Consider the following 13,407-nt stretch of genomic DNA (forward strand, 5'->3'; position numbering starts at 1 on the left):
ATTAGGAAGCAGAGTCATGTAAGGAATCTGGGCCAGCCTATGTGCCTCAAGACCTCCTTCCTGGAACCTGCTTCCTTCATCTGGGCCTTGCTTCTTCAAGGTTCCATAGATCACCACAACAGATCAAGTACTAAACACATAAGACATTTTCCATTCAAGCCACTGTAACACTAAAAACAACAACACTTGATATGATGGAAGGAAACATGACATCTCCTTTGGTGAAAATTTAAAATGTTATATTCCAAAGATAATCTCAGGTGTGATCTGAAATGCACATGCACATTTAAATGACTTCTGCTATTTTAATGATGAAGGCATTTAAAGTCTAGATGCTGAGTCTGAAGCCCAGACTCAAAAGTTACTGGCTGTGCTGTCTCAACTAAGTTATCCTTGTTATGTCTCCTTCTTCTCTGTAACCTGGAGTCAATACTGTATGTTTTATTGGGTGATTGCAAAGTTAAATTATAGTGCATATGTAAAGAACTCAATAGATTCACTCCACCATTAGCATTATTAGTATGCTTTTTGTTTTATTAGAACTTGATCTGGATGAGTGTCGTGCCCGTGGAAGAAGTGATCTCTGTGAAGTGGACTGAACCATTCTTTCCTCTGAGCATACAACAAACGGCAAGTTCACCGTTAATTTCTTAATACTCCATGAAGCCATAATGTCACTGACCAATGGTACTCTTGTCCGCTTATGATTATTTACAACCCATTTTTTCTCTGAACTCCTTGCTGATCAGTGGTGATGTAGCACAAAGCAAATGTTTCCTCTTGGATTCAGTCACATGCATATGCAAGAAACATGGTCATCACAGGTGGGCAAGAGCCAGTGGGCTGAAAATGCTGAACTCTAATGTGAAATCAAGGTTACTCCTGAATCAGTTCATTCCCAGTCACTGCTCATGATGGGATGCTTTAGCGTGTACTCTGACGATTACTGGAGATCATGTTGGCACATGAGAACTGCTGTCTCCAGAGCACTTTAGTTGGTAAATTACTGCGCATCTATAAATCCCAGTTCCAATGGCAAAATGAAGAATGACAGCAAATCTCATTCTTTATGCATAATGAAAAAATGCAAAACAATTATTCAGTGTTAATAATTTTATATATTTTTTAGCATACTTAGAATGAGAACCTTATTATGTCAGTGTCTTAAGTAAATATTACTAAGGTATGAAAACGACATCTTATTCTTATTCTTTCTTTCTTTCTTTCTTTTGTTAGCTACACTGTGTGTGGTAGTGAATTTCAAAAATACATTTTCATCTCTACATGTCATGTGCTTTGACCATATTTAACCCCAGACATCACTGTACTTTTCTGTCTTCCTCTTTATTGTTTAGGCTAGGCCAATCCCTCCATCTTTTCAAATAGTTTTTCTGCCTCTCTCAAGAATTCAAATACACCACAATACATATATATTCTTTATGGCACAATAAAGTTCCACTGTGTACTCATACCATTTTTCCTTTATCCACTGATGAACATATAAGTTTAGTCCTTAAGTTGACTACTGTGAACAATGCCACAATAAACACGGCTGTGCAAGCCTCTCTGTAGTATACTGACTTAGACATGAAGAGTTATCCTAGCCTATCCTAACAATAGTCAAGCACACATATTTACATTTTATTTAACAACATGAGACATATAGCTCAGTACAGTGGCTTATGCCTAGAATCCAAGAATTTGGGAGGATGAGGCAGGAGACTCACCATTAGTTCCAGGCTTACTCAGTCTATATATTGAGTTCCATAACTATCATGGCTACAACATTAGACCCTGTACTCTCAAGCAAGCAAGCCAGCAAACAAACAAACAAACAAACAAACAAACAAACAGAATAAGTCAGCAAGAGCAAAAAACGAAAAATGGGGAGATATACATATTATACCAATACTTCACCAATGAGAGTTTGTGGAAGTATTTTCAGTAACAGTCAGTGTAGTGGTTTGAGTGAAAATGGTTTATATATTTAAATGTCTGCTCCCTGGTTGGTAGAAGTATTTGGAAAGGATTAGGAAAAATATTATTCCCAGTCTTAGTCCCTCTGTCTCTGTTTCTTTCTCTCCCTCTCTGACTTCTGCTTTTGGCTAGAAATATAAACTATCAACTGCTATTTTAGTGTCATGTCTGTTTCTATGTTCCCCATGGACTCACCCTCTGAAACTGTAAGCCCTAGTAAAGTCTTTCTTCTACAAGTTGCCTTGGTAATAGTGCCTCTTTATGGCAAAAGAGAAGTAACTACAACAGCCAGCAGGCAGAACCTTGACATCTGTCAGTCACTGAATGGAGAAGTGCCACATATGCAGAATAAAAAGAAGTGGAAAAGTACTCCCATTTGATAATACATCACATTATGTTAAGAGAAATAAGCCACACAAGATGGACCAATTTCATGGAACTCTAGTCCTAGAACAAAGCGATTAAAGAGACAAGGAACAGATTGGTGGGTTTCTAGAACAGGAGAAGAAGGAGGGACCAGTCTCTAGAGGTTTCTCAGATAAGAGTTTATAGTTTCTTTTCAAATGAAAATGTTCTAAAATTGCCAGGGGTGGTGGAAGTGGTTGTGAACTCTGTGTGTACATTAAGAAACTGGATTCTATATGTTAAATGTCAAGACTACTTGGTAGATCTGTTATGCATGAAATAGTATAGCTATATAAAACTGTTTCTCTAGTTGACAGAGTCTAGCTAATTTCTTATTGGTTTACTTTGGATATAAGTACTATACTTATTCCTGCTATTTCTGTGTTATAAAATGTCTAAGATAAGGAAATGCCTCATCTTTCAAATATTTAAAATATTTTTTGAGAAAACTATAATGGCCTTTCTATAGAGTGATCCTGGAAAAATATGGGATAAATATATCCACTTCTGAGGTTAGGGCCATGAAGACCTGGGCTCCAGCCACAGCACTATTGAAATTATGGTACAGAGATAAAGTCTGTTCTGGGTGAGACTTTGTAGTAAAACAGTTCTCTGTCTACATTAAAGCCTATAGTTGCTCTCAAAAGCTACTTGTTGTGAAATACAGAATTGTAACAAACTTTTACTCTTCTGGAAAAGAAGAAAATGACATCTAAAATATGATCTGTGTTGCCTGTGTTCTTCACCTTTATCAAATGTTGAAACAAATAACCAAATGTATCCATTAGCAGATCAAGAGAGCAAAATCATGTCCCAAAGCAGATGACACGTGGTTACTAGCAAGGCTTTTGTGACAACAGAAAGATGCATTCTTATGGGAAATAACTCAAACCATTCCTTCAAAGGAGGCCAGTGTCAAAGTTATTATTCTATTCTGTTTAAAGTGGGATTTGCATGATATTTGGATGAGATCACTGTGAATGTCATCACTACACTGTAGAAAAATAGACTTGAATGAAAATTATTTTATTCAACCTGCTAAAAAAGGGGGGGGGTGCTATTCTCACATCAAGTTTTGTGTGTTAAGGATAGCCACATAGAATGGAGTGCTGAGTTCCAGGACACCCAGAGCTACACAAAGAAGCTCAGTCTCGAAACCCCAAAATAAAATAAAGTAGTTTTAAAAACAGGGTTTCACTACGTACTCTTAGCTGTCCTGGAGCTCACCCGGTGGACCAAGCTAGTCTCAAATTCACAGAGATCATCCTGCCTCCACTCCTCAAATGCTGGGCTAAAGCGCTCCTCCAATCCCCCGCCTTCTCAGAACCCAGCTTCTTCAGCTGATGGAAGACCAGTAGATCCTCAGGAAGCTCCAGGATTTCAGTGCCACACTGGGACTGCAGAGGCATCCAAATTCATGAACGGAGCAGGTTCTCAGTCTCCAGTGTGCTGGTTGCCACCCAGCCCGTATCACAGAAGCCAATGTACTAACTCCTCTTTTGTTGTAGCTAGTCACTCCCTCCCTTCTTGTCCTTTAAAGAGCCCAGACTAAAGTGGACTCACAATCTATAATCCTTCATATATATTTCTCTTTCACTGAGCCCAGTATATTTTTTCAGTCTTAGGGATGGAACCCAGAGCTTTGAATACTAGTGAAATATTCATAATTAAGCTGCAACCCACGCTTCACCGAACATACTGTTTCTGAGATAGCTTCTTGGGTCGCATATGAGCTCATGATCTAACTGCTTCAGCTTGAACTTCAGGTGTGCAGCACAGTCACAATTGTTCCATCACTATTGCCGCCGCAGCCACCACCACCACTGCCACCACCATCACCACCACCCCCACTACCACCACCACTGCCAACCACTGCTGCCACCACCACAACCACCACCAACAACAACAACAACACCAATCTTCAGAACTCCTCATTTTCACACACTGAAACTCTAAATTTAAAAATCACTGATTCCTAATATCTCTATTCTCTGCCACTGGTGATTCCCTTTGGGCAGGTGGGGGTGAGGTGGGGATCACCCTCTCAGAGGTAAGGTGGGAGCACCCTCTCAGAGGTGAGGTGGGAGCACCCTCTCAGAGGTGAGGTGGGAGCACCCTCTCAGAGGCAAGGGGGGGGGATGGTATGAATAACTCTTGGAAGGGGGACCAGGAAACTGGGGCAACATTTGGAATGTAAACAAATGAAACAATTTAAAGGGGGGAAAATAAGAGGGATATCTACAAAGAATATTAAAAACTGTTCTGTAGTTTTCATGAGCCTGTTGTTCTTAAAAAACCATGTACACATACAAATACACAGAAAGAGAGGAGAGGTGGGAGAGGGAGGGAGGGAGGGAAGGAGGGACGGAATGGGGGAGACTTGAAGGCAACTCAAGAAAATACCTGAGAACTAAGTCTTTCTTGTGTGATTTTTAGCTCCTTTTGTTTGTGAAGGTGATTTGCCAGAATCTCATCCTGTAAGATTCTGGCATTCTGTTCTTGCAAAAGTTGCCTCTCCATGCAGTTTCTTTCCTCTAAAACCTAGACACACATTTAGAGACATTTTTTATTCTTAAACCTCATGGTAGGATGGGGTGGGGGGAGAAGTCTAAAGCCATATTAACAAACAAACCTTGAAAGGGTGTTCAAAGAACCTATAAAACCCACGAGAACTTGCCCACAGGAATTACTCAACGTTTAAGTGCATGAATGACAGCTACCCCTTTCAACAGCAGAACCAAGGTGCTAGGAACATAGCTCTGTTTGCAGTGCTTGCATGAGGTCCCAGATCAAACTGTAAGACCAGGAACTGTGATACATGCCTGTGAGACAAGAACTCAGGAGGTGAAGGCAGGAAGACTAGGAGTTCAAGGTCATTTCAGGAGCTCAAGAATGCCAGCCTCAGGCAAGATACTCGAGGATGATAATAAAAAAAGTGCAAGTTGATCTCTAAATGGGCCCGGTGGAGGGCCTTGGGGGGTCAACTATGTCCTAGATGAGCATTATTTACCTACCTACCTTCTGAAACATTGTTATGTGAGACTTTTCTAGGGATGCCGGGATTACTCTGTGCAGTGGGGTAATGGTCACAAATGTTCTCCCCTTCAGTCCTTCCATCCCTCTGCTCCTACAGGTGGATCTCAAGGTATACTTTCATCTAGAATTTTATTGCAAACCCCTGAGTCAGGAGCCCTCCTGACTCATAATGGTTCCTTTTGTCTTAGACCAACACCCCCCACACACAAACCAACACCACCCAGACTCTGCCCTCTTCAGCTAGAATTGCTATTTCCCTTCACTGCCTGAAGGAGATATAAAGGGATAGAAGTAGTCAAAACTGTGCTCCCAAAGATGTTCTAAGAAGACACTGTGAGGAAAACCAGTGATAAGGCACAGAAGAGGGTCTCTAGGTAGGAACAATGGGGGAAAGGAGAGGATGTAGAGGTCCTAAGAATATCCAACCAGGAGTCTATATAGCAGATTCTCATCCTCAGGGTCCCTCCCAACACAAGTGGTTCCATTTGTTTTTTTTTTTTTTTTTTTTTTTTTTTTGTTTGGTTTTTGTTTGTTTTTTTTTTTGCTATTGTTTGTTTGGTTGGTTTGGTTTTTTCCTTACTCTATTGCTTTGACTTTTGTTGTTTATCTAGAAGCTCAACCTTTAGTTTAATCCAGGAAATGAGCTTGCCAATTTCTTTTTTATATCATTTTATTGGATATTCTTTATATTTACATTTCAAATGTTAACCTCTTCCCCTCCCCAACTCCTATTCTCCCTTCCTCTTGCTTTCATAAAGATGCTCTCTTTCCCAACCAACCTCTTTTACTTCATCGCCCTGGCATTCCACTCCATTGGCAAAATGCACCTTCACTGGACCAACGGTCTCTCTTCCCAATGATGTTGAGCATTTCTTTAGGTGCTTCTCAGCCATTCGGTATTCTTCAGTAATTATTTGTTTACCTCTTTATCCCATTATTGATAGAATTATTTTGTTTTCTGGAGTCTAACTTCTTACGTTCTTTGTATATATTGGATACTAGCCCTCTACCAGATGTAGGATTGGTAAAGATCTTTTCCCAATCTGCTGTTTGCTGTTTTGTCCTATTGACAATATCTGTTGCCTTACAGAAGCTTTGCAATTTTATGAGGTCCCATTTGTTGATTCTTGATCTTAGAGCATAAGCCACTGGTGTTCTGTTCAGGAAGTTTCCCCCTGTGCCTATGTGTTCTAAACTCTTTCCCACTTTTTGTTCTATTAGTTTCAGTGTACCTGGTTTTATGTGGAGATCTTTGATACACTTGGAGTTGAGTTTTGTACAAGGAGATAAGAAAGGCTTGATTTGCATTCTTCTGCATGCTGACTGCCACTTGAACCAGCACCATTTGTTGAAGAGGCTGTCATTTTTCCATTGATTATTTTTTATCTCCTTTGTCAAAGATCAAGTGACCATAGGTGCGTGTGTTCATTTCTGGGTCTTCAATTCTATTTCACCGATCTAATACCTGTCTCTGTAGCAGTACCATGCAGGTTTTTTTTATATCATGATTGATCTGTAGTACATCTTGAGGTCAATGATGGTGATTCCCCCAGAGGTTCTTTTCTTGTTGAGAATTTGTTTTTGCTATCCAGAGCTTTTTGTTATTTCAAATGAAATTAGAATTGTTCTTTCTATCTCTGTGAAGAATTGAGTTGAAATTTTGATGAGGATATTATTGAATATGTAGATTGCTTTAGGCAAGATGGCCATTTTTACTATATCAATCCTGTCAATCCATGTGCATGGGAGATCTTTACATATTCTGAGATATCTTCAATTTCTTTCTTCAGAGACTTGAAGTTCTTGTCATAATGATCCTTCATTTGCTTGGTTAGGATCACACCAAGGTATTTTATATTATCTGTGACTATTGTGAAGGTTGTCAATTCTGTAATTTCTTTATCAGTCTGTTTATCCTTTGAGTAGAGGAAGGCTACTAATTTGTTTGAGTTAATTTTATATCCAGAGCGACTTCAGGACACAGAGCGGAGCCTGGCCCATCTACCACCCGGAACGGCGGCTCATAGAGGTTAATCAACTGGTGGGTGAAAGACCTGGGCTGCCAGGGAGCAGAGAGATCTCTGCGGAGTGCACATGGAAAGTGCACCTCCTCCCTTGCCCTGCCCTTGCCTGCCCGATCCAGCGACCAGGAACAGAAATTTCGAACTTCTGTTTCCACCGGTGGCGACTTCAGAACACAGAGCGGAGCCTGGCCCATCTGCCACCCGGAATGGCGGCTCGTAGAGGCTGAGCAACTGGTGGGTGGGAGACCTGGGCTGCCAGGGAGCAGAGAGATCTCTGTGGAGTGCACACGGAAAGTGCACCCCCTCCCTTGCCCTGCCCTGCCCAATCCAGTGACCAGAAACAGAAATTTCGAACTTCTGTTTCCACCAGTGGCGACTTCAGGGTGCAGAGCGGAGCCTGGCCCATCTGCCACCCGGAAAGGCAGCTCATAAAGGCTGAACAACTGGTGAGTGGGAGACCTAGGCTGCTGGAGATTGGAGGGATCTCTGCAGAGTGCACAGGGAAAGTGCACCCCCTGCCTTTACCTGCCCTGTCCTGCCCGATCCAGTGACCTGGAACAGAACTTAGGAACTTCTGTTTCCACCCGGAGGCGACTTCAGGACACAGAGCGGAGCCGGGCCCATCTGCCACCCGGAATGGCAGCTCCTAGAGGCTGAGCAACTGGTGGGTGGGAGAGCTGGGCTGCCAGGGAGCAGAGAGATCTCTGCGGAGTGCACACGAAAAGTGCACCCCCTGCCTTGCCCTGTCCCGCCCTGTCTGAACCAGCGACCAGGAATAGAACTTAGGAACTTCTGTTTCCACCCTGAGGCAACTTCAGGACAAAGAGCGGAGCCGGGCCCATCTGCCACCCGGAATGGCAGCTCCTAGAGGCTGAGCAACTGGTGGGTGGGAGACCTGGGCAGCCAGGAAGCAGAGAGATCTCTTCGGAGTGCACACGGAAAGTGCAACCTCTGCCTTGCCCTGCCCCACCCTGTCTGATCCAGCGACCAGGAATAGAACTTTGGAACTTCTGTTTCCACCTGGCGACTCTGAGGCATAGAACAGGGCTCGACCCATCTGCCACCTGGACCAGTGGAGAACCAGGGACACAGACCAGATACAAGGGAAAGGCAAGAACATATCACTGACAACAAAATGGCAAGAGAAAAGCAAAAGAGTATATCCCAAGGAAACCAAGACAACCTGGCAACACCAGAACCCATCTCTCCCATAACAGAAAACATTGGAATTCCAAACACTCCAGAAAAGGAAGACACAGACCTGAAATCATACCTCAAGATGCTGATAGAGATACTTAAACAAGAACGGGAGGAAAAGCAAAAAGATTCAGAAGCTTTTAAAGAGGAAACAAGAAAAACACTCAAAGAACTCAAAGAACTAGAGGACAACAGAATCAAAGAGATGAAGGAATGGAAGAGGGAATTTAAAATGGAAATTGACACAATAAAGAAAACACAAAAAGAGATAACCCTAGAGGTAGAACACCTAAAAAAGAAATCAGGAATCAAAGAAGCAAGCATTTCCAATAGATTACAACAGATGGAAGAGAGAATCTCGGGGGCAGAAGACAACATTGTAAACATAGACAAAACAGCCAGAGGAGATGCAAAAAACAAAAAGCTCTTAACCCAAAATGTCCAGGAAATCCAGGACACAATGAGAAGACCGAACCTAAGGATAATAGGAATAGAAGAGGGAGAAGAGTATCAACTAAGAGGCACAGTAAATATCTTCAACAAAATCATAGAAGAAAACTTCCCTACCCTCAAGAATGAGATGACCACGAGCATAAAAGAAGCCTTCAGAACTCCAAATAGGTTGGATCAGAAAAGAAATACCTCCCGACACATAATAGTAAAAATATCAAGTGCCCAAAGTAAAGAAAGAATACTAAAAGCAGTAAGGGGAAAAGGTCAGGTAACATATAAAGGCAGACCAATCAGACTCACACCCGATTTCTCAACAGAGACTATGAAAGCTAGAAGAGCCTGGACAGACATCATGCACACCCTAAGAGAACACAAGTGCCAGCACAAGCTGCTATACCCAGCAAAACTATCAATTACCATCGATGGAGAGATGAAGATATTTCAAGACAAATCAAAATTTACACAATATCTGACCACAAACCCAGCACTACAACGAATTATAGGTGGAAAACCCAATACAACGAGGAAAAATACAGCCTAGTAAAAACAAGAAAACTCCTAAACAAGAAAACTAAAAGAAGAAAAAGACACAGACACAACTCAATCCACAAAAGCAATAATGGCAGGAAACAGAAACAACTATTCCTTGATATCTGTTAACATAAATGGACTCAACTCCCCAATAAAGAGACATAGGCTATCAGACTGGATATATAAACAAAATCCAGCCTTTTGCTGCATACAGGAAACTCATCTCAGAGACAAAGACAGACACTATCTCAGAGTTAAAGGGTGGGAAAAAAACTTCCAAGCAAACAGCTCCAAGAAGCAAGCTAGAGTGGCTATTCTAATATCGAATAAAGTAAATTTCCAACCAAAAGTTATCAAAAAAGACAAGGAAGGACACTTTTTACTCATTACCGGGGAAATCTGAAAGGAGAAACTCTCAATCCTTAACATAAAAAAGCACCCACATTCATAAAATAAACCCTACTAAAGCTCAAAAAATACATTTCACCCCACACAATAATAGTGGGAGACTTTAATACCCCACTCTCACCAATGGACAGATCAGGGAAACAGAAACTGAACAAGGACACTGCAAAACTAGCAGAGACTTTGAACCAACTAGAATTAATAGATATATACAGAACATATTATCCTAAAGTAAAAGAATACACCTTCTTCTCACCACCCCATGGCACCTTCTCGAAAATTGACCACATAATTGGACACAGAACGAGCCTCCATTGATATAAGAAGATTGAAATACTCCCATGCATCCTCTCAGATCACCATGGTCTATGGCTGGTCTTTAACAACAACAAAGACAACAAAAAGCCCACATACACATGGAAACTAAACAACGCTCTGTTAAATGATAGTAGGGTCAAAGAAATACAAAAAAAGGAATTAAAAATTTTCTAGAAATCAACGAAAACGAAAACACAACATACCCAAACCTATGGGATGCAATGAAAGCAGTACTGAGAGGAAAACTCATAGCCCTAAGTGCTTCCAAAAAGAAACTGGAGAGAGCTTACATCAGCAACCTGACAGCACAGCTAAAAGCCCTAGAACAGAAGGAAGCAGATATACCCAAAAAGAGTAGATGGCAAGAAATAATCAAAATTAGGGCAGAAATAGACCAAATAGAATCAAAAAGAACGATTGAAAAAATCAACAAAACCAAGAGTTGGTTCTTTGAGAAAATCAACAAGATTGATAACCCTCTAGCAAGCCTAACTAGAGGGAAAAGAGAGAGTATACAAATTAACAACATCAGAAAGGAAAGTGGGGACATAACAACTGAAACTGAGGAAATTCAAGAAATCATCAAATCCTACTACAAAAACTTATACTCCACAAAATTGGAAAATCTGGAGGAAATGGATGAATTCCTAGACAGATACAAGATCCCAAAGTTAAACCAGGACCAAGTAAACCATCTAAATAACCCTATAACACCTAAAGAAATAGAAGAAGTCATCAAAAGTCTCCCAACCAAAAAAAGCCCAGGTCCAGACGGGTTCAGTGCAGAATTTTATCAGACATTTATTGGGGATATAACACCAATACTCTCCAAACTATTCCAAAAGATAGAATCAGATGGAATACTACCTAACTCATTTTTTGAGGCTACAATAACCCTCGTACCTAAACCACACAAAGACCCTACAAGGAAAGAGAACTTCAGACCAATCTCACTTATGAACACTGATGCAAAAATACTCAACAAAATCCTTGCAAACTGAATCCAAGAACACATTTAAACGATCATTCATCATGACCAAGTAGGCTTCATCCCAGGGATGCAGGGATGGTTTAATATAAGGAAATCCATCAATGTAATCCACCATATAAACAAACTCAAAGATCAAAATCACATGGTCATCTCACTAGATGCTGAGAAAGCATTTGACAAAATCCAACACTTCTTCAAGTTAAAGTCCTGGAAAGAACAGGAATCCAAGGTCCATACCTAAACATAATAAAAGCAATATACAGCAAACCAACAGCCAACATCAAACTTAATGGCGAGAAACTTGAAGCAATCCCACTAAAATCAGGGATTCGACAAGGCTGCCCGCTCTCCCCCTACCTATTCAACATAGTACTGGAAGTCCTGGCTGGAGCAATTAGACAGCAAAAGGAGATCAAGGGGATACAAATCGGAAAGGAAGAGATAAAAACATCACTCTTTGCCGATGACATGATAGTGTACTTGAGTGACCCCAAAAATTCCACCAGAGAACTTCTACAGCTGATAAACAAGTTCAGCAAAGTGGCTGGATACAAAATTAACTCGAACAAATCAGTAGCCTTCCTATACTCAAAGGACAAACATGTGGAGAAAGAAATTAGGGAAAATGTACCCTTCACCATCGTCACAAAAACTATGAAATACCTTGGTGTGACTCTAACTAAGCAAGTGAAGGACCTGTACGACAAGAACTTCAAACCTCTAAAGAAAGAAATTGAGGAGGATCTCAGAAAATGGAAAGATCTCCCATGCTCATGGATTGGAAAGATCAACATCTTAAAAATGGCCATCCTACCAAAAGCAATCTACAGATTCAATGCAATCCCCATCAAAATTCCAACCCAGTTCTTCATGGAATGGGAAAGATCAATGTGCAATTTCATATGGAATAACAAAAGACCTAGAATAGCTAAATCCATCCTCAACAACAAAAAAGCATCTTCGGGAATAACTATCCCTGACCTCAAGCTATATTACAAGGCAATTGTGTTGAAAACTGCATGGTACGGGTACAGAAATAGGCATGTGGATCAATGGAATAGAATAGAAGATCCAGAAATGAGCCCTCATGTATATGGTCACCTGATTTTTGACAAAGGAGCAGTAAACATTCAATGGAAAAAGGACAGCCTATTCAACAAATGGTGCTGGTCCAACTGGCACTCAGCATGCAGAAGAATGAAAATAGACCCTTTCTTATCTCCTTGTACAAAGCTCAAGTGTAAGTGGATCAAAGATCTCCACATTAAACCAGATACACTGAAACTATTAGATGAGAAAGTAGGGAAAACCTTAGAACACATAGGCACAGGAGAAAATTTTCTGAACAAAACACCAATGGCTCAAGCTCTAAGGTCAAAGATTAACAAATGGGACTTAATGAGATTGCAAAGTTTCTATAAGGCTAAGGATATCGTCAAGAAAACAAAACGGCAACCAACAGAATGGGCAAAGATCTTAACCAACACCACATCAGATAGAGGCCTAATATCCAAGGTATACAAGGAACTCAAAAAGCTAGACACCAGAGAATCAAATAACCCTATTAAAAAATGGGGTACAGAGCTAAACAAAACGTTCTCAGTTGAGGAACACCGAATGGCCGCAAAACATCTGAGGAAGTGCTCGACATCCTTAGCCATCAGGGAAATGCAAATTAAAACAACCCTGAGATTCCACCTCACAACAGTCAGATTGGCCAAGATCCAAAAATCAGATGACAGCAGATGCTGGAGAGGCGTCGGAGAATGAGGAACACTTCTCCACTGTTGGTGGGGTTGCAAACTAATACAACCACTCTGGAAATCAGTCTGGTGATACCTCAGAAAATTGGATATTGTACTACCTGAAGACCCAGATATTCCACTTCTGGGCATATATACCCCAGAGACACTTTAATACACAACAAAGATATATGCACCACAATGTTCATAGCGGCTCCATTTATAATAGCCAGAAGCTGGAAAGAACCCAGATGTCCTTCAGAAGATGAATGGATACAAAAATTGTGGTACATTTACACAATGGAATACTACTCAGCCACCAGAAACA

General features: G+C 40.9%; 1 protein-coding gene across 1 annotated transcript in view; it reads right to left on the reverse strand.

Annotated features, from left to right (window-relative positions):
• Positions 1-13,407, reverse strand: part of LOC308430440 (ankyrin repeat domain-containing protein 26-like) — a gene marked incomplete at both ends in the record, with an annotated part of 52,399 nt that overhangs the window by 21,621 nt on the left and 17,371 nt on the right. The window contains 2 exons of the mRNA XM_080929596.1: positions 3,610-3,779; positions 4,786-4,923. Of these exons, the coding sequence (XP_080785722.1) occupies positions 3,610-3,779; positions 4,786-4,923 (308 nt within the window). The remainder of the gene's footprint in view (positions 1-3,609; positions 3,780-4,785; positions 4,924-13,407) is intronic.

Source organism: Micromys minutus (genome assembly GCF_963924665.1).
Source record: "Micromys minutus genome assembly, chromosome: 15".
NCBI classification, from domain to species: Eukaryota; Metazoa; Chordata; class Mammalia; order Rodentia; family Muridae; genus Micromys; species Micromys minutus.